A 21543-nucleotide genomic window follows, 5' to 3' on the forward strand; every position below is an offset into this window, starting at 1 on the left:
GATGGGCAGTGCTGCTGCTGTTGTTGATTAATAATTGAGATCAGGGGCGCCTGGGTGGCGCAGTCGGTTAAGCGTCCGACTTCAGCCAAGTCACGATCTCGCGGTCCGGGAGTTCGAGCCCCGCGTCAGGCTCTGGGCTGATGGCTCAGAGCCTGGAGCCTGTTTCCGATTCTGTGTTCTGTGTCTCCCTCTCTCTCTGCCCCTCCCCCGTTCATGCTCTGTCTCTCTCTGTCCCAAAAATAAATAAACGTTGAAAAAAAAAATTAAAAAAAAAAAAATTGAGATCTACTCAGGGAAAGGCCAAGCTTTCATATTTTTTCTACATCACTTCCAAGACCCTAGACTCCTTTCTTCATGTTGAACCAACTGCACTCTTAAGAGGTGTCATGAGATGATGTAGCATCATCCAGGGTGTCTTCCTCTTGCCTAACGCGGCTTTAGGCTGAGAAACACCAATCCATGGGCACCAGTTATAACCGAGGGTCCTCTTTGTGTCTGGCTTTACCTTGGTCCTATGAACTCCACGGAGATGGAGACGCTGCCATCCCTGTCCTCAGAGAGCTGAATGGTTGGCCAATATTTCTAGTCTGAGGCTAGGGATCAGTTAGCTTCACTCCTCTGGTAGGTTCCTGAGTATCTACTTTTTGAAAGCCTTTACCCAGCCAAGACCTCGACTGGGTAAGGTCTTATCGCCTGCGCAGTCTGAGTTGCTGCTGCTACACACACACGCACTCCCACATGTACACATATACACACACGCACACCTTTCTTCATCATTTTTGACAGTTGTGGGCAGAGTCAGCTGCTCCTTAGACAATCAAGCCTATTATAGGTATCCCCCTTTGCCTAGGTTCTAGTCCTATAATGCCTCTTAAAATGTCTTCTCTTTTGCCTGGTTAACTTCTTACCATTCCTCGGGTCTTGACTTAGATACTCCTTTCTCCAAGAAGCCAGGTTGGGCTTGGAGGCCCCACACTGACCCACACAGCAGTGTATTGTAATTGCTTGGTGATGTGTCTGGTTCCACTAGCCTGTATGCTTTCTGGAGTCAAGTGCTGTGTCTGTCTTATACCCCTTGTGCCTGGACAGGGCCTGGTATTTAGTAGCTGTTTAATAAATATGTATTAAATGAATGGATGAATGAATGCATTCCTGAACTGAGTCACTTTATAGAAACCAAGCTCCTTAAAGTTATTTCCATCCAATTCATCCTGTGGGAGAATTCTCTTTCTTTAAAGAGAAACTAATATGCAGAGATAAACATCTAGAGAGATCTACCTCATAATGAAACTAAGATGGCAATAGTTGAAAACGATCTGGGGTAGTAGAATAACAGGGGAATTTATTGATTTTTATTAAAAAAATTTTTTTTTAATGTTTGTTTCTTTTAGAGAGAGAGAGAGCACGAGCAGGGGAGGGGCAGACAGAGAGGGAGATACAGAATCTGAAGCAGACTCCAGGCTCTGAGCTGTCAGCACAGAGCCTGACGCAGGGCTCAAACTCATGAACTTGACCCAAGTGAGATCATGACTTGACCCAAAGTGGGACACAACCTACTGAGCCACCCAGGCACCCTGAATAACAGGTGAATTTAATTTTCTTCTTTTTACTGGCATGTGATTCTATAATGAGATATATATAACAAAAGAAGTTTCGAAAAGAATATACTATGTAAACTGAGGAGTTAATTTTTTAAAAACAATTTTAATGTTTGTTTGAGAGAGAGAGAGAGAGAGAGAGCGAGCTGGGGAGGGGCAGAGAGAGAGGGAGACACAGAATCTGAAGCAGGCTCCAGGCTCTGAGCTGTCAGCACAGAGCCCAATGTGGGGCTTGAACTCATGAACTGTGAGATCATGACCTGAGCCAAAGTCAGCTGCTTGACCAACTGAGCCACCCAGGTGCCCCAATTTTTTTTTTAAGAGAGAGAGAGTACGGAAGAGGGGCAGAAAGAAAGGGAGAGAGAGAATCTTAAACAGGCTCCATGTCCAGTGCTAAGCCTGATGTGGGCTTGATCTCATGAAGGTGAGATCATGACCTGAGCCAAAATCAAGAGTTGGATACTCAGCCGACTGGCACCCAGGCACCCTGAGGAGTTAATGTTTAATGGGTATGAGGTTTCAGTTTGGGAAGATGAAAAGGTTCTGAAGATGAATGACAATGATGGTTGCACAACAATGTGAATGTACGTAATGCCACTGATCTGTATATTTAAAAATAGCTAAAATGATAAATTTGGAAAATTTCATGTTATGTATATTTTACCACATGCACACAAAAGTTGCCCATCAGAGGAGTCTCATGTTGGGCAGGAATGGCCCGGCTCTGGCACCCCTGCTGTGGGTCAGAGGCTGAGAGTGGCCCAGAACAAGCAAGGCCTTGGTGTGGCTGCTGTGATGAGTCTCAAGGTGGCCCAACTCTGTCCACCGCAACAGTTCTTTCAAAGGAAGATCTGAGCAGTGTGTCTCCATGGTCACCATGGCTGTGTGATGCCTCTGGACTCACACCTGGTCCAACACCCAGGTCTGGCACTTTCTGGCTCTGTGATCATCGTCAAATTATTCTACTTCCCGGTGTGTGCCTTAGTTTCTCTATTAAACAGAGGTGATGATGTTCATTCCTACCTTATAGTGTGTTACATAAATGAGCTAATATATATAAAGTGCTTAGAACATTACCTGTCCTAAAGTATGCTGTTTGTAAGAATTTGCTAGTATAACCACAAAGCATTTACTGTGATAAAGGCTCGGTGATAATAAGCCTGTTTGATTACTTCCAAAGAGCCTCCTGACAACCATGAGAGTCAGGTAATCTTTCCATTTAGAGGTGAGGAAATTGACACTTGGTGAGGCCACACAAACAATTAGAATGGAGCCCTGAGGAGGTCACAGGTGGCCTAACTCCAGTTCAGATCACATGCTAGGCAGTGCTGCATCCTGATCAGCCCTTTGCCCGTGGTGCTGGCTCTGGCTCCATTCTGAGAGAAGGGCTCCCTCCTGGTCCTTGTCTTCAAGGATAGCATCTTCATCGTCATCATTATCAAAAATTGCCATCATCTTCAGCATCATCAGCATCAGCATCTGCATCATCCAAAAGGCTTTATTAAAAGCACCTAATTACACATTCTGCTGTTCTGTATTTTAGACAACAATAATTACACACACGTCCTAGGAGCTTAGCAACTAAATCTTGGATGAGCATGTTAAGAGCTCCCAAATAGCAGAATAAAGGCACTGCTAATAGAGCAACTCACTCCTTGGGCAGGCTGCTGGACCTCTCTGAGTCTCACTGATAGGATAAAAATTACTTCTCTTCCCCATAGGCCATAGTGAGATAAAGTTTGAGGACATGCTTGGAGGGGTGGGAAGCACTGTGCAAACTTTAGCTGTCACTTTTCTGGGCCTCTTTGTTTAATCCTGCAAGAGTTGATAGTGAGCATTCTCCTGTACTCCTATCCATGGGAGTCCATGAATGACGAGAGGCAGGGTCTTTTGGGATATACCCACCCCCTTTTGCTCTGCATTATCACAATTTAATGTGGTATTATTCTCCTGGTTTGGTCCATAGGGAAGAGGGTGCCTCTCTGCTGTAGGTCTAGATTTGTGACAACCCCTCCTACCATGGCTTCCTTATCCATGTTTCTCTGAACCACATTTTCCTACGTAGTCAGTCAACAAACATTCGTGAAGTGCCTACTGTGTGCTGATTACTGTCTTGTGTACTAGAGAGAAGGAGGTAAATGAATGCCTGCCTTTAGGAGTTCACAAACGTGGGCACGTGGGGGCAAATAGAGGTAAATGTCTCACTGCAATACAGTAACAGTGCCTTGACAAAGGTATGTACCAGGATTGAAAATCTAGGAGGATTTCAGCATTTGGAAGAAAAGGGAAAATAAGTGTGGAAGTGAGGAGATTGGTGGCCAGGAAGGGAGGAAACTCGTTCCAGGTTGTAGGCATTAGGGGCTATCATTAGCAAGGCAGGTCTGAAGACCTCCACCCACCTCCATCCCTCCAAAGCTTAGGGAACACTGCAGGGATGGAGTAGGATGAAGATAAGCCAGGACTGTTCATTCATTCAGCACCACTATGTGCCAGACATTGTTCTAGATACTGGGGATGAAACAGTGAACAAGAACCAAGCAGCAGACAAGAGCCAAGCTGTCAGACCACATCCTAGAGGGAGAAGACCAACAATCAGCAAGTAGATAAACAACTAATTTTAGATGGTGACATATGCTATGAAGAAAATACAGTGGGATGATGAGATAGAGAGTGACTATCCAGCTTAGAGTGGGTTGTCAGGGAGGCCAAATTGAGAAGGTACCATTTAATTTGAGACTCAAATGATAAGAAGGTACCACCACAGGGATATCTGGGGAAAGGGCCCTCTAGGCAGGGGGACAGCTCATGGAAGGGGGTGTTCCCAAGGGCCCCGTAGGCTGGGCTAAATTGTTTAGATTTTATCCTATAACAATGGGAAGCCATCTGAGGCAGGAAGGATGCACCTAGGCAACATTTTGGAAATCTCACCCTGGTGTCCTGGGCCTTAGTCTCAAGGAGACACAGGACACCTTCTCCCCACCCCTGAATCTAAAGACCCCTTGGAGGGCAGAGCAATCAGAAGACATTGCCCACTACCAGGCTAAAATGGCTTTGGTCTAGAGAGCTAGATGTTTGGCTGGAAGTTCAAGATGAAAGCAAAATGCTGAGTGCAAATGATACTAGTCTGGGTGTGTGTGTGGTGGGGGGAGGGTTGTCCATAACCTCACCTTAAGCAAATTAATGAAAGAAATAAACCATTGATATCTGAAGGGCCCTTGCTCTGTCCACCACATTATGGCCCATGAGGCTAGAGGAAACTGGGTTCCCTGGTGTGCCCAGTTATGGAGACCCAGATAAGTTGTTGCTCAGCACAACCAGCAGATGTCTTTTGAATTCATTAATCCTGCTGGTCCTGTGCTGGGCTGTGGACAGTGGGAAGAGGCAGTAATAGAGTGGCCAAATAGGGTGGCCAAACTCATTTGCTAAACTAGCCCTCCCTCAGCTCAGAAAGCCTGAAGAGGGATTTCCATGAAAGCCTAACACCTACTTTCAGTAAGATCTCTTCTAGATAAAGTATGGCAGGTTGTGAGGGCACAGCCAGTTTTCTCTGTGTGTCCAGAGAAGTTCCTAATACTTCATTGGGCCTGGTCTTTCTCCTGCTTAAAGTCCTTTAGCAGTTTTCTGCTGCCCTCAGAATGAAGTTCAAAAGATTCTAATCCTGCTTTACCTCTCCATTCTCTTTAATCTTGCTGTGCCTTACTACTATACAGCCCAGCCATATTGAACACTTGGCTTTTTTCCAGAATCTGGTGTGTTTTCTGTTGCCTCCATGTCTTTGCATAGGCCGTTCTATCGTCCTGGAATGCCTTCTCTTCCCCCCTCTAACTCCCCTCACCTGGCTAACTTCTACTCATCCTTCAGGACTCAGCTTAGATGTCAGACAGTGTTTCCCAATCCACCTAGCTGGGGCTGGCCCACAGTACTCTCTCCCTACTCTTTCCCCAGCTTTATTGAGGTATAATTGACAATCTTCGTCTCCTTTTCTACCTAAAATTTCTACTTAAAATACATAGCTGCAGCTCATGCTTCAGGGTTCCTGAGCCCTCCCGGACTATACCAGGCTCCCCTCCTATACAGTCACATCATTTGTCTTCCATAGGTCATATCACAATGGGTAATGATAGGTCTGTGTGTTTAATTGATGTATCTCCTCCACTAATCTGTAAACACCATGGGGATACGTGCCTTGTCTGTTTAGTTCACCATTGTATCTTAAGACCTGGGCACATAAGTATTTACTAAATGAATGAATGAATGAATTCTTCTGGGTTCCCATGTCACATGGAGATTATTCCCAGCACAGCACTTAGCTCATTATAAGAGACTATGTACTCCTGTGTCTCTCCAATGGTCTTGTAAGCTCCTTGAGGGGAGGAATAATGCTTTTGTCACCATGATTTCCAGTGCTTGGCACATTGCCTGGCAATTAGGCACCCCAAAAATATTCTGAATATATGAATAGATGAATGAATGATGATAGGCATTCACTTATGTTCTCTTACACTCCATTCTTAATACAACAAAGTGACTATTTATTTATTTATTTACTATTTATTTTTAATGATATAGGCTCCATTCCCAATGTGGGGCTTGAACTCATGACCCTAGATCAAGAGTTGTATTCTCTATTGGATGAGCCAGCCAGGCACCTCAAAGTGACCTTTTAAAAATGCAAATCAGGGGCACCTGGGTGGCTCACTTGGTTGCGCTTCTGACTCTTGGGCTCAGGTCATGATTTCACATTTTGTGGGATCAAGCTCCCCACTGGTGCGGAGTCTGCGTGGGATTCTCTCTCTCCCTCTGTATCTTCCCCTTCTCTCTCTCTCTCTTGCTCTCGCTCTCTCACTCAAAATAAATAAATAAACTTAAAAAAATAATTAAAAATACAAATCAGATCATTTTCACTCCAATTCTTAATCCCCTGGGAGCCTCCTGCTGCTTTAAAAGGATAATCCAAACTCCTTACTGTCACCTACAGAGCCTTCCACTGATTTGGCTCCTGCCTACTTTTGTGGCCTTATCTAGTGCTACTCTTTTCCTCATTTACTACCCCTCAGTACAATGGCCTTCCTTTTCTTCCTTGAATATGCCATGCTTATTCCCATCCTGGGGCTTTTGCACATGCAGTTTCCTCCTCTGGGACATTTGGCTCCATCACCATGCTCTTCTGGTCATTCAAGTCTCAGCTCAAACACCATCTTTTTAGTGAGGCCTTTCCTGACCTATCTAAATGAGCATGCTTCTTCCACATCACTCTTAATATTTACTCTATTTGAAATCATATTGTCCATTTAATTGTTACCTTACTGTCTTTCTCCTTTTCTAGAATGTAAATTTCATGAGGGCTGCTCACTACTGTATCTCCAGGGTCTAGTACAATGTGTGTCATATAATAGGTGCTCTGAAATATTTGTTGATTGAACAAATGAATGGACAAATGAATATGATAATTGTCTTCAGTGATAGAGGGGCACGTTTCTGCCAGGCTCCTAGGCAGATGGAAGAGTGATTTATTGTGATTAAAGAAGCCAGACCGGTAAGAACCAGTCCAGATTGTAGGTTTGCCATGCTCCACTGGGAGCTCCTGTAGTCCGGGAATCCCATGGCCTACTCAGCCCAGTAGAGTCCAGTCAACCCAGAATCAGATTCATTCTGGGTAAACAAAAAGCAAAGGCTGACTTGGCTTCCATTTTAAGTTCTCCTGTATGCAGGATGCTTGTATGCAGAACTACAGGAGCATGTAAAGATTCCTGGCATATGTATCTCTCTGCTTTGTTCCAGTGGATTTTATTTTCCTCAAAGTTTCTTAGAATCTAGAAAAATTGTTGTCAGGCAACAGAAGCAATGAATGGAGACACATGACTCATTCACCAATACATCTGAGATCTAAAGTGTAATAGTTTAATTCCATTTATGCTACAATGCAACAATTCTTATTTTGATCGCACTTTTCATACTCCGATGAAAATCTAAAAATGCCAGACAAAAAAAGAATTTTTAGAATAGTGAATACAAAGAACCAGGTTTTCATAATAAAGCCCACTGATACTCTTCAAGAGAAGAATAAAGCCCATCCCCACTCCTCCATTCCCTCCCCTTTTTAAAAGACTTATTTTTAGATAAAATTTTGCTTCGTTGTCACAGTCTTTAACTTTTTTCCTTTCAAGTTCCCTTTTCCATTGTCATGAACAAAAATATGAGCACAAAAGGGGAGGGAAGTGTTTGTTTTTGTGTACACATCTTTGATCATATCAGAGAGGAGAGAATCATGAACACCCACTGCTGACTGATTTTAAGAACTAAATCTTGATTTTACTTTCTGCAGGGAAGATGAATAGCATGAATAAAGAGAACCTTACACATGTGTTATAAGTGTCAAGGGCCTTAGTTTGATGTTTTTATTTTATTTATTAAAATTTTTTTTCATGTTTACTTTTTTTTTTTTTTTTTTTTTTTTTTTTTTAAATTTTTTTTTTTTTTTTTTTTTTCAACGTTTATTTATTTTTGGGACAGAGAGAGACAGAGCATGAACGGGGGAGGGGCAGAGAGAGAGGGAGACACAGAATCGGAAACAGGCTCCAGGCTCTGAGCCATCAGCCCAGAGCCCGACGCGGGGCTCGAACTCACGGACCGCGAGATCGTGACCTGGCTGAAGTCGGACGCTTAACCGACTGCGCCACCCAGGCGCCCCTCATGTTTACTTTTTAGAGAGAGAGACAGAGACAGAGACAGAGAGACAGAGCATGAGTGGGAGGGGTAGAGAGAGAGAGTGAGACACAGAATCCAAAGCAGGCTTCAAGCCGTCAGCACAGAGCCCGAACTCGCGGGGCTCGAACTCATGAACCGTTAGATCATGGCCTGAGCTGAAGTTGGACACTTAACCAACTGAGCCACCCAGGCGCCCTGATTTTTTTATTTAAAACTTAACCCAGTGGAGGCACCTGGATGGCTCAGATGGTTGAGAGTGTGACTTTGGCTCAGGTCATGATCTCCTGGTTTGTGGGTTCAAGCCCCACATCAGCCTCTCTCCTGTCGGCACAGAGCCCGCTTCTGATCCTCTGTCCCCCTCTGTCTGTCCCTCCTCCACCTGTCTTCGTATGCATGCGTGCGGCGCTCTCTCTCTCTCTCTCTCTCTCTCTCAAAAATAAGAACATTAAAAAAAAAAAAAAACAATCTAAGAGAGACAAGTGAGCTCTTGGCCTCCCCCCACCCCCAAGACCCCAGCCAGCCCCATTTGTCAAATTGGAGCTATGCAAAAAGACAAAATGCATACAGCTTAAGAACCTGGAATTTAAATTATTTCCATCATGATGTAGTCTTGACATGAAAACTGTTTGAATTTGGCTTTTCAACAAAGTTTTTACAAGGCATTGATATTCAGAGGCTAAGTGGGGTTCGTTAAGAGTCTGGTTCTGGATTCTGGGGGATTTGGGTCCTAGCACTGTCACATATTCCCAGTGTGACCTGAGTCTATGTTTTCTCATCCATAGAATGAGGAAAACAGTAGTAACCGTTTCAGGATTGTTGAGAGGCTTGGGTGACACATGAAGTTCTTAGCACAAAGTTTGGCATATACCAAAGACTTGTTAGCTATGAGCTATTATTATTTTCAGTTTTGGAGTCTTAAAATAATTTTTTTATGTTTTATTTAAGTAATCTCTACGCTCCATGTGGGGCTTGAACTGACGACCCTGAGATCAAGAGTTGCATGCTCTACTTACTGAGTCAGTCAGGTGCCCCTAAAGTAATTATTATTGTATGAGCAAATGAATTAATGAGTGAGTTGTAAGTATACTTGACTTTGTTTTCTGTCTGGGCTTAGAATAGCTGTCAGTGTTTTCTCAACTCTGGCTGCATATTAGAATCAACTTGGGAGATTTAAAAATTGCTTAGTCCCTACCTAGGAAGAGTTGAATCCCTGCTTCTGGTGGTGGTGCCTGGGTATGATATATTTTCTTTAATGATGCTTTTTTTTAGTTTACTTTAATTTTTTTTTTTTAAAATTTTTTTTTTTTTTCAACGTTTATTTATTTTTGGGACAGAGAGAGACAGAGCATGAACGGGGGAGGGGCAGAGAGAGAGGGAGACACAGACTCAGAAACAGGCTCCAGGCTCTGAGCCATCAGCCCAGAGCCCGACGCGGGGCTCGAACTCACGGACCGCGAGATCGTGACCTGGCTGAAGTCGGACGCTTAACCGACTGCGCCACCCAGGCGCCCCTTATTTTAATTTTTAAAAGAAAGTTTTATTTATTTATTTTGAGACAGAGAATGCAAGCAGGGTAGGGGCAGAGAGAGGAGAGAGAGAATCTCAAGCAGGCTCCGCGCTGTCAGCATAAAGCCTGATGCGGGGCTTGAACTCATGAAGTGTGACACCATGACCTAAGCCAAAGACAGACACTTAACTGACTGAGCCACCCAGGTACCCTATTTGAGAGAGAGAGAGAAAGAGAAAGAGAGAGAGAGAGAGAGAGATTGTGTGAACACTAGTGGGGCAAGGGCAGAGAGAACGAGAGAGAGAATCCCAAGCAGGCTTCACGCTGTCACCCAGAGCCTGATGTAGGGCTCAATCTCAGGAACTGTGAGCTCATGAGCTGAAATCAAGAGTCAGATGCTCAACTGACTGAGCCACCCAGGCACCCCCTAGGTGTCATATTTTAAAAAGATTTCCAGTGGCACCTGGGTGGCTCAGTTGGTTAAGTGTCCAACCCTTAGTTTCAACTCAGGTCATGATCCCAGGGCCATGGGATTGAGCCCTGTGTCAGGCTCCGCGCGGAGTTTAGGATTCTCTCCCTCTGCCCCTCTCCCCAATTTGGTGCTTGCACTCTCTTAAAAAAACAAACAAAAACTCTCCAGGTGATTCTGATGTGCAGCCTGAGTTGTGAGTTACTGAGCTATACAGAAATGAGGAATAATAGACAAAGCTTCCAGGGTGGTAGGGCTTTACTGCTTTCCCCCCACCTGTCTGGAGAGAAATAGGCAATCAGGGCCATCAGGCATTCATTTGTCTTTGACCCTCATGTGGTCCTACACAGTGGTTTTACCTTTAGTTTTTATTGACTCTTGTCCAAATCTGACCTTCTTTGTTAGCTTTCTTCAGGTTAAGCCAAGAGTCACTTTGATCTCTTCTATGGGACTTAATATTGGTGGTGGTCGTGTGTGTGTGTGTGTGTGTGTGTGTGTGTGTGTGTGTTCATTATTTCACGGCCACAACAAGAGGTAAAGATTTTCCAAATTTTCATTCCAAGGCTGCCAAGCCAGTTCTCATCTTCATCAGGTTTGGAACTTCACTCATTTGGTTTTACCTTCCTTAAGGGTTGTGAAGTGCCTCCCATGAGATAATATCCTGGAAAAGTGCTTTGCAAACTGTGAAGATATTTAACCAGTCCAATGTAGATAAATAATAACAAAACTGTCATAATGTAGAGAGTCTCCAAAATGATCTCTGATAGTTCATTTTTATTGACATGTTGACATTATTTTGTGTAACTTTTTAGAATATTCCATAAAGCCTTGCTGATTCTTTTCATTGTTTTTCTATTACATTCTTAGTGTAGTTTAACTCTCATGATTATGCGCTCTATGTTCAGCAACCTGAAGTAAGTTGAAACCTTAATGCAAGGTTAACTAAATGCAAGCCTCAACCCAAATGTCATCAATTGACATTAGTGAACAATTTCTTGGCTTCACTGCCACTTGGTTTTCCTCCCATATCTATGGCCACTCATTCTTTCTGCCAATATATTTTGTAAAGTTTTATTTATTTAAATAATCTCTGTACCCAACAAGGGGCTCAAACTCACGACCATGAGATCAGGAGTTATATGCTTTATTGACTGAGCCAGCCAGGCGACCCTGCAAATATTTTTAAAGTGCATTTTATGTTCCAGGTACTATGCAGAAGCAGAGAAGTGGAAAAAGTCAGAAAGATTCCTGTCCTCATGAAACTTAGAATCTAATGGAGGAGACAGAAAATAAACCAGTAGACAAACAAGGCAATTCTAGAGAGGGATGAGTGCTATAGAGAGTAGAAATAAGGTAATGTGGTAGAGAGTGGCTGGGGTGTGGGGGTGTGGTCAGGGAAGGCCTCTCTGACCAGGCGATGTCAAAATTGGTCCTTAAGAATGAGAAGCAGAGGCAGGGATGAATAGGCAAAGCGTAGCAGATTTTCAGGACAGTGAAAATACTTTGTACAGTATTATAATGACAGATACATGTTACTACACGTTTGTCCAACCTGTAGAATATACACCAAAAGTCAAATGTAATGTAAACTGGCTTTGGGTGATTATGATGGGTCAATATAGGCTCATCAGTTTTAACAAATGTACTACTCTGGTGGGGAACACTGATAATGGGGGAGGCTATGAATGTGTGGATACAAGGTCTATATGGGAAATCTCTACCTCTCTCAATTTTGTCATGAACCTAAAACTGTTCCAAAAAGAATAAAATATTTTAAAAATGGCTGAAAAGATTGGGGAAAAAACAGTGTAAGTGATCTAAAAAATCCAGCATACAGACACTAAATAAAATATTTAATTAAAAAAAAAAAAAAGAAAAAGAAGGAGGCAAGATGAAGAGTTAGGGCAAAGAGATTTCCAAGTAGAGGGCGCAGGAAATTGACAAGATCATGATGTAGGAAAGGAAAAGGAGGGCTCTGGGGCTGCAGAAGGGAACTCGGTGTCCCGTTCTAGCTCTTCTTTCTCTTAAAAGTTGATCTTGGGCCTCCATCTTTTCTTTCTGCACGTTCTCCAGGTGCAGATGAGTCCCATACCTCTATCTCCACTCGGCCTTTCCTCAGTTCAGATTTGGATATACTGCTGTCTACAGGATATCTCTTCTTAGATGTCTGGTAGGTACTAAAACTAAGCATGACAGAAAACAGCTCTTTGTCTGCATTGTTTTCCATGCTATCTGTACCTCCTTTACGTCCAGAGCTCTCCATCTGGGTCAGTGGCACCATAACTTCTTCAGCTGATCAAGTCAGAAAGCTCCATATCCAATCTACTGGCAAGACTGAGGATCTTCTGTCCTTTTGCATAGGTCCCAAATCTATCCACTTTTTTTCCATGCACTACCCTTATATACTATTCTATATACAGAAAACCTAAAAGTGCTCTTAACTCCTCTCCCAGCATGTAATCACAAAACTTTGCTGTGTATTGTTACACACTTGTAACCATTCATTCAACTGAGAACCTCTTATCTGCCAGGCACAGTTCTAGGTGCTGGAACCACAACAATGAACAGAAAAATTTACCTGCTTTAACAACACTTACATTCTAATGGAGAAGACAGATAGTAAATAAGTACTCATATAATGTATTAGGTGGTGACTAGTGCTATGAAGTACAGTAGGATAAAGAAATAAAATGGAAGGACGCATGGCTGGTTCAGTGGTGGGGTGTCCAAATCTCAATTTCAGTTCAGGTCATGATCCCAGGGTCATGGAACTGAGCCCCTCATCTGGCTCCACACTGATCAAGGAGCCTGCTTAAGATTCTCTCTTTTTCTCCCTTTGCCCCTCTCCCCCACTCATGTGCTCTCTCTCTCTCTCAAAAAAAAAAAATAAATTAAAATTTAAAAATATCTTTAAAAAATACGAAATATAATGGAGAGGGTAGGGGAGGGAAGTGGGTGCTAGTGGTATTTTATGAAGGGCAGTTAGGGAATGCCGCTTGAACAAGGAGACCTTTGAGATCTAAATGAAACCATGGGGTGAGGTAAAATGCTATGGGGGGAAGACCATTCCAAGCATAAGGAACTGGAAATGCAAAGGTCATGAGGCAGGAAAGTGCTTGATGTGTTATGGAAAAGTACAGGGCAGTAGGGAAAGATGTAGGGGAAAAGCCAAAGATGGGTCTGAGGTTGCTAGGCAAGATCTTGTAGATTTTATTCTGAGTGAGATAGGACAAACTGGAGGGTTCTGAACAGATGATATGTTTTAAATGGCTTAGCAGCTATGAGAAAAGAGCATTAAAATGGATATGTATATGTTGTTCAAACATAAATAGGGTATTTTGTGCACTGCTTTACAATCTGCTTTCTTCCAAAGCAAACTTTTTAAAAACAAAATAAGATCATATTATCTCTTTGTGTAAAATCCTTTGTAGTGTCCCCTTCCCCTCGTAGTAAAGTGTGAAGCCTTAAAAAGCCCTCTCCAGTCTGGCCTCTGCTTACCTCACCAGCTCCTAAATCAGAGAACTTCTTTTCCTGTAATGGGACTCAGGACCTTCAAAGTTCCTTGTCCCTTGGTCTAGAATCAAACTCTTTCTTTCCCTCCCTATCCATTTTGTCATTGTCTTTTTTTAAGGTCCCACTTATTCATTCTTTCATTCATTCAACAAATATTTATTGAGGGATCTGCTATGTACCAGGCACTATTCTAGGCATCAAAGACATAGCACTGAATAAAATAGACAACAATTCTCACCCTCATGAGGCTTAAATTCTGGTGGAAAACAGGAGAAAACAATAAGTTAAAAAATAAATATATAGATATAAATATAAATATAAGTATGACTTTATATGTCAGATGGTGATATACTCTAAGGAGAAATAAAAAGCAAGGAAAGAGGGATGGGGATGTTGGAGGAAATGGTTGCAATTTTAAATAGGGTGGCCAAGAGGCCTCCCTCAAAAAGTGACAGCTGAGTCTAGACCTGGGGGAGGTGAGAGAGTGTGAGTCAGGCAGTTATTTGAAGGAGAGCATTCCAGGCAGAAAGCAAAGGCCCTAAGGGGAGAGCCTGCCTGATGGGTTCCAGGAATAGTAAAGAGGCCAGTGTGTCAGAGAAATGTGTAGGAGCAGGTAAGGTCTGCAGGCCCTTATAAGGACCTTGCCTTTTCCTCTGGGTGGGATAGGAGCCATTGGAGGATTCTGGGCAGAGTAGGAGTGACATGTATGGACTTATATTTTAACAGAATCACTCCAGCTGCTGAAATAAGAGTAGACTGTGGGAGGCAAGGGCGAAAGTAAGGAGACCAGTTAGGAGGCTTCTGTGAAATTCAAGTAAGTGATAATGATGGCTTGATTCAGGATGTTAACAGTGGAAATGGTATAAAATACACACACACACACACACACACACACACACACACACACACACTACATTTTGAAGGTAGAGGCACAGGATTGGTTGAGTAATCAGATGTAAAATGTGTGAGGAAAAGAACATGGTCAAGGATGATTCCAAGGTTTTTGGCCTAAACAACTAGAAGAATGGAGTTGCCATTTAATGAAAGGAAGAAAACTGTGGGATCAGCAGGTTTGGACAGTTGTCAGGAAATCAGTTTTAGACATATAGACATATAAAGTGAAATGTCTAGATGCCTACTAGGTATCCAAATGGAGGTATCAAGTAGGGAAATGAATATGGGAGTTAGAATTCAAGGGAAAGGTTCAGGTTGCATCATAAACCTGGAATTGTCAGCATATTTAATGCCAAAAGATTGGATGAGGTCGCCAATGGGTTTATGGCAGACAAAAGGGTCTAAGGATGGATCCTGGGACACTGTAACATCAGTTCTTAAACTTTTTGATCTCAAGAATCTTCTACACTCTTAAAACTTTTTGAGGATCTCAAAGAGCTTTTGTTTATGTGAGTTTTGTCTGTCAATGTTTACTGTATTATTACATTATCATCAATAACATCTTTTAAAGCAAAATGACAATGTTGTCGAAAACAAAAGGAAATTTAGGGAGAAGTGTCATTATTATTTGCATTTTTGCAAATCTCTTTAACTGTCTGGTTTAATAAAAGGTAACTGGATTCTCCATCTGCTTCTGCATTCTGTGTGATGCCATATGATACATCATGTCGTCTGGAACACTAGAGTGTACACCATGAAAGACTGGGAGTGAAAAAGGCAAATGATATTCTAATATTATTATGAAAATAGTTTTCACCTTACTACTTGCCCCCCCCCCAAAAAAAAAAAAAAAAAGGGACTCAGGAGTCCTTGGAGTGCACTTTGAGAACTGCTGCTCTAACATTTAAAGGTTGGGAGGATTTAGAAGGAATCTCCAAAGGAGAATAAGAAGTTGCAGCTAGGGATGCTGAAGAAACTCAGAACCTAGTGTCCTGGAGGCCCAATGAAGATCGTGTGTCAAGAAGGAGAGTGATCAAGCACTGATGATGGTAAAAGTCAACTGTGCACGAGACTGACCACTGGATTTGGCATCATGGAGGTTATCAGAGACCTTGATGAAAGCAATTTTGGTAGAGAGGTGAGTGCTAAAGTATGACCGGCGTGGGTCATAACATAAAGGTCACTTCCTCAGGTCGCTGAACCCAGCCTAGGTTAATTTCCCCCTCATATCTACTTCTATCTCTCTTCTATCTTCACACTTGACTTTCTTTTTATAGTTTTACCTATTTTAATAGCTGTCTCTTCCATTATATTTTAAGTTGTGTGAGAAGACCATCAGGGTAGTTTTATTTTCTATCGTGTCATGGCTCCCCCACCACCTGGCACAAAGGAAGTGCCTGGGACACGGTGAAAGCTCAAGTCTTCCTGGTAAGCTTTTCAAGGTTTCTCAGAGGTAGAAAGCTGACTCCCCTAGCTTACAGGGCATACTGCAAGTCCCTTAGCATATCTGTTTTGTCACCTGACCCTTCTCTTCTCAAAACAACCCTTGCGCTTTCATCTTTAAGGCCTTTGCCCTGCTATAACAAAATACCACAGACTGAGAAATTTCTTTCTCATAGTTCTGGGGACTGGAAAGTCCAAGATCAAGGTATCAGCATGGTAACATTCTGGTGAGAGTTCTCTTCCTCTCTTTGTGGTTCATAGAGCCTTCTTGCTGTGTCCTCACATGGCAGAAGGGGCAAGGGATGTCTCTGGGGCCTCTTTTATAAGGGCACTAATCCCATTCCAGAGGGCTCCACCCTTATGACCTAGTCACCTCCCCAAAGTCCCTCTCCTAATACCATGAGTTTTGGCACTAGGTTTTCAAAATATGAACTTTTGGGGACATAAATATTAAACCTATAGTAGGGCCTTATGCTTAGAATGACTTCATGAATACTCTGCTGTCTTGAAATTGTTAATAATTTTTGAACAAGGGGCCTCACAAGTTAAGTAGCTGCTCCTGAGTGAAGTGATGGATATACAAAGGTATGGAGTATAATCCCTTAACTGTCTCTTGTTGGTTCAAACAGATATTTATTGATTGATTACTATGTTCTGAGGTAGCCAAGTGTGGTAGTGGGGGGAAGCCATGGCATTCCAGGCAAGGGAGACTACAGGAGCAAAGACTCTGAAGACAGAAAGAGAATGGGGTGTATTGGGGCAAGAATGGCTTGTTAAGGTCTCTCTTTCTCTTTGAAGTTTGTTCTCTCCCTTCATGGTCCTCTATTGTGCCTTGTCCACATCTCTTACCTAGCAGAAACCCAGAGTGCTTTGAATTACCGTGGGCACATTCACCTGTAGATGTTAACTTGGCACTGTCTAGGGGATGAGCATTGAGCTGGGGTGTTGGAGGAAATACAGGTTTTGTTTTCCAGGAGTTTGTATTCCCTGGGGGAGAAGGAGATGTGAGTAGTAAAGGGTAAACATGTTGTGGGCAGTCTCCCTAGTACCATACTCAGTGCTCAGCACCAAGATTGCAGTGGGTATTGGGTCTTGCATTATTTTGGATTTCTAGGCCAATACTGACATCAACCTTGTTCTTCACCCCAGGATGAAGGAGTTGAAACCTTTAGGTTTTTTTTTGTTTTGTTTTGTTTTGTTTTTTAATCAGGCTGACAGTGAATATGTAATTGTTTTGTTTGTTTTTTGTTTTGTTTATTTTGAAGTTATTTTAGAGCATTCACCAGGAAGATAAGGAAGGGTGGGGATAAACATTCCCTAAATGGCTTGAGGGGTAGGGATAAAAGCCAGGTCCATCAAGTGTGTGTCTGTGTGTGCAGGGGGCAATCACAAGAGGGGTTTCTGCTGTGACATGTTCCTTGTCCTTCAACTGGAGGGATCTTGGCTTCCGGATCTGTCAAGTGAGGGGATGAGTTAGGTGATTTCAAGGAGGACTTCCACCTCACATTATAAGGTCCCTGGAGTCGGATTCTAGTTCCACTCCGCCTCAAGCTGTGAGGCCAGTTTCCTTCCGTAAAATCAGTGAGTGGGCCTAGACTACTTTTCTGGAAGACTGTTACTCGGGAGCACCTGTGGCACTCCTCAGAGGAGCGTCCACAGGACTGCGTCGCCGCGCCCAGTCCCTGAGCCACCGGCTGGGGGGTGGGGCCAGCGCGGGCAGCGCCGGGAGACTCACCTGTGCGCGGAGCGGTGACTCACCTGCCCTCCCCCGCTCGCGGGCTGTTCCAGGAGTCACCGCTCCTCCTACTTCTCCGAGCGGGGATGGGTGTCACTCCCGGCCCGAAAGCCCACTGGGGCCTTGGGATGAAGTAACTCAGGGGTAAGGGCGGAGAGCAAGAGGTCCTCCTGGGGGTCCCGCCTCGGCGTTGCCAACGTCTCTCCGTCGGGACCTCACCCATAAAGCGAGGGCCTGGAAAGCGGGGCGACGGCGGGAGGCGCCGGGAAGAGCGCGCCGGAGGGAGGTGCCGGGAAGGGCGGGCGGGGCTGGGGCCGCGGGCGGGGGGCGGGGGCGCCGCGCTGCCCATTTCCTCTTCGGAGCCGGACTGGAGGGAGACAAAGCGGCGGCCGTCGGCTTCGGGCCTCGGGAATTCTTCCTGCGCTCGCCCACTCGCCGCAGGTAACTCTTCAGGCGGACGCGGGCTCCGCACCCGGGCTGAGGGGCTCCTCTTGTGGGCGGGCCGGCCACGGTCTTCTCTGCGACGCCGCCCTGAATCGGGCTTCTGAAGGGCTGCGGTGCGGCGCCCGACCGGTTTCTCTTACGGGGCCCCGGCCTGCGCCCTGGAGGGGCGAGCGGGCGGGGCCGCCTCTTCCTGGCGCTGGGGAAGTTGAGGGGCCGCAGTGGCTGGAGCGGAGCGAGCTGCAGCCCCCGCGCGGACGCGCCGTTTCCTCCCGGGAAAGTTTCTCCCGGTTTCTAAACTTTGTCGCGGCCGACTCGGCGCGCGCGCCCGACCCCCTCGGCCGCCCTCCTTGTGGAGCGGAGGCTGCGCGCTGTTTCCGGTACGGGAGTGGCGGAGAGTTGAGCTTTCCTGTGAAGTGATTGTGGTTTGTGGTTTCCGTGGTCGCACCCTCCTCCCCCGCCTCCGAAACTTGGCTGGCGGGTGGACGTGAGGATTGCGGAGCCCGAGCTCCCGCACGCGCGGCCGGGGCGAATGTGAGAGTGCAGTGCTGTCTTTCTCGGACCGGGTCTGGCTGGGAAGGTGCGCCACACCCGAGTGGACTTTTGGCGTGTACCAAGTTAACCTTTGTTGTGCAATTACTCAGTCTATTCGTGCTGGTTAATAGGACGTACTTCTCTCTGGTTAGTTCTGGTATTCACGGGTGGCGTTGGAGTCTTTCTTGTGGACTTTAAAGGAGTGTGCGTGTGTGAAGCACTTGTTGGAACAAATGTGGACCGAATGCCTGACCCTGGCTTGGCAGGAATGGCTTCCCAACAATGCAGGCGGCAGTTGGCTCAAACCAGGATTGGCAGACACCCTCATGTCCTTCTGCCTCTCTAACACTTTTTTGGTGTTTGTTTTGTACAGAATCTACAGTTTAGAAGATTATGTTAAGATATGGTAAGTCTCCAAATAAACTTAGGGCATATCGTATATATGTTGAAGGAAACGGTTACATCATTGTATTGTTGCCACAGGATAAGCATTTCCATGAGAGGATATTTTTTTTTTTTTTTTTGGCACTGACTTTTTAAAGGACACTACAGGTATATGTTACTTTAAGAAAATGTAAGTTAAATTACTGTTATTAATTAAATAAATTAAAATAATTTATACAAATTTAATTGTTATTTTGTTTCATAAGATGTTAAAAGTGGAGAAATTACCGATAGCCTCTCGCCAGTTATTTATCCTTCTTAACTTTTAAAAAATAACTGTTTTATCCACTTTTCTTTCAGACCCACAGATGATTTAAGATGTCCTCTGTGCCCCCCCAAGAGCTGACAGTGTAACGTAGGGAAGGTATATAGCCTAGATGTAGTGTAGGGCAGACCCTAACAGTACTTGTGGATGGGTCAAATTTTATACACTACTAACGATAAAAGAAACTTGCGGACGCATGGAGAGGGGGCTAATAAGTTTTGTTTGGAGAAGTCCAGAAAGGTTTCTGGAAGAGAATGGCGTTTGAACTGGATGAAACATAAGTAGGGTTTTGTCAGTGGAGGAAACATAAAAGAGGAGTTTGTGGAATTGTGACATAACTCTTCTGGTTTTCCTTAAATTTTTGGCTCTTTTCAGTTGTGTGTTGTTGTTTTTTTTTTTTTTTTTTCTCAGTCTACTCATGCCCGAGATTCTATCCAACATGTCTCAGTTTTTCACACCATTGACGTGGCATCACCTTCATACCCATCATCAACATTTCATTCCAGACAGTGATTGAGAGATCAGGGGTGCCTTTTCCACGGTGAGAATCTCTTCTCACAGTCTCCCTGTCTTCAAACTTAGATACTAAAGTCCAAGCTTCTCTTCTTATCATGGATGTCTCACCTGACCTACATGGTCACTTGTACACCAGAGAGCTGAGTGTCCTAGGGGCTTCTCAGCCTCAGCATGCCCAGAATGAGACACTTTTCTGGAAACCTAAACCACATGTGGAGATCAGCAGTAACTGGTAGTGTCCTGGAATTTTTTTTGAGAAAGTAATAGCCTGAGACATGACGGACAGACTGGTTGTTGTGGGTGGTGTTGTGTAGTGCTGGTGAAGATCTGGACAAGGGAACACGGTCCTCTGCTTGTGTTGAAGGTCCTGAGATAGGAATGAACTTCATGTGGCTTGAGACCTAAGAGAAGACCTGTATATCTTGAAAACTTTTGGGGTGGGGAGAAGGCCTCACATGAGATTGCAGAATGCCAGGTCACATGTTTGAATTTTATGCTAAGAGCTGTAAGCAGCTATTGTGGGGAGTTTAATAATCTGGTTTTTTTGTTTTTTTGTTTTTTTTTTTAAAGTTTATTCATTTATTTACTTAAAAAATTTTTTTAATGTTTATTTTTGAGGGAGAGGCAGAGTACGAGTAGGGCGGGGCTGAGCGAGAGGGAGACACAGAATCCAAAGCAAGCTCTAGGCTCTGTCCGTGATGTCAGCATAGAGCCCTGTCAGCATGTAGCCTGACGCGGGGCTTAAACTCATGAACTGTGAGGTCATGATCTGAGCCAAAGTAGGACGCCCAACCGACTGAGCCACCCAAGCGCCCCGAGGTTCCCTTATTTATTTTTGAGAGAGGGAGAGAGAGGGAAGTGTGAGTGGGGTAGGGGCAGAGAGCGGGAAGGAGAGAGAATCCCAAGCAGGCTCCACACTGTCAGCGCTGAGCCCAGCATAGGCCGAAGCCATGAATGGCGAGATTGTGACCCGAGCAGAAGTCCAAGGCTCAACCCACTGAGCCACCCAGGCGCCTTTCATGATCTGATTTTTTAAAGGAAAAGCAATCCTGCTTGTGCTTCGAAGCCTTGTGTACAAATGAAAATAGGGAGTTAAGCAAGGAAGATGGTGGGAATGCGGTGGTGGGGATAAAGGGAGCTGTATTTTGGGGAAATGAGACAGGACTTAAATATGGATTGGATGTAGGGGTGTAAGCTTATCTGTAACTGTTTCCTCAATGATACCCCTGCTCCCATTGTATTTTGTCCCTTTCACGATGAGCTTTTAGTCATATCTCATGACTCAAGTTAGCCGTTTCCTTTCTGGTAGCAAACCTTCTCACCAGGAGGTGTCCTGCATTGTATTGTACCTTATTACTGATGTCCCTGCTTGCTTTTTCCTCCAGGAAGTGGGCTTCTGAGCCCCTTGATAACCTTAGCATTTGACCTGATACCTTGCCTGGAGGGCAAAGTAGATTCTTGTTGAATGAAGGAGGA

At 44.3% G+C, this 21543-nt stretch overlaps 2 protein-coding genes across 8 annotated transcripts in view; one reads left to right on the forward strand and one right to left on the reverse strand.

The window, feature by feature from the left end:
• Nucleotides 1–21543, forward strand: part of CTNNA1 (catenin alpha 1) — a 320760-nt gene that overhangs the window by 117525 nt on the left and 181692 nt on the right. The window contains exons 1-2 of one of the 5 annotated variants that reach the window (XM_045445213.1): nucleotides 18225–18308; nucleotides 19216–19248. The exons of 1 other annotated variant lie outside the window; for it this stretch is intronic. In XM_045445213.1, coding sequence (XP_045301169.1) covers nucleotides 19236–19248 — 13 coding nt within the window. In that variant the 5' untranslated portion in view covers nucleotides 18225–18308; nucleotides 19216–19235. Of the gene's footprint in view, nucleotides 1–18208; nucleotides 18309–18589; nucleotides 18689–19215; nucleotides 19249–21543 lie in introns of those variants that run through there. 3 more of the 5 variants (XM_045445224.1, XM_045445240.1, XM_045445231.1) reach the window with 3 other exon arrangements.
• On the reverse strand, nucleotides 2801–18216 carry LOC123580498 (extensin-like). 3 transcript variants are annotated; one of them, XR_006703333.1, is made up of 2 exons: nucleotides 17868–18046; nucleotides 2801–3077 (listed from the first exon to the last, which is right to left on the reverse strand). XR_006703333.1 is itself a non-coding variant. In XM_045445317.1 (2 exons), the coding sequence occupies exons 1-2, from the start codon at nucleotides 18214–18216 to the stop codon at nucleotides 3037–3039; spliced, it is 318 nt and encodes a 105-aa protein (XP_045301273.1). In that variant the 3' UTR covers nucleotides 2801–3036. The 3 variants fall into 3 exon arrangements, 2 of the variants coding, with proteins under 2 accessions (XP_045301273.1, XP_045301267.1); XM_045445317.1 differs by having other exon boundaries at nucleotides 17940–18216; XM_045445311.1 differs by having other exon boundaries at nucleotides 17891–18216.

This window comes from Leopardus geoffroyi, chromosome A1, assembly GCF_018350155.1.
Source record: "Leopardus geoffroyi isolate Oge1 chromosome A1, O.geoffroyi_Oge1_pat1.0, whole genome shotgun sequence".
Lineage (NCBI taxonomy): Eukaryota > Metazoa > Chordata > Mammalia > Carnivora > Felidae > Leopardus > Leopardus geoffroyi.

What these genes read in the sequence shown, in the direction of transcription:
- LOC123580498 (XM_045445311.1), bottom strand. Translation starts at nt 18,216, where the DNA reads ATGGGCAGCGCGGCGCCCCCGCCCCCCGCCCGCGGCCCCAGCCCCGCC.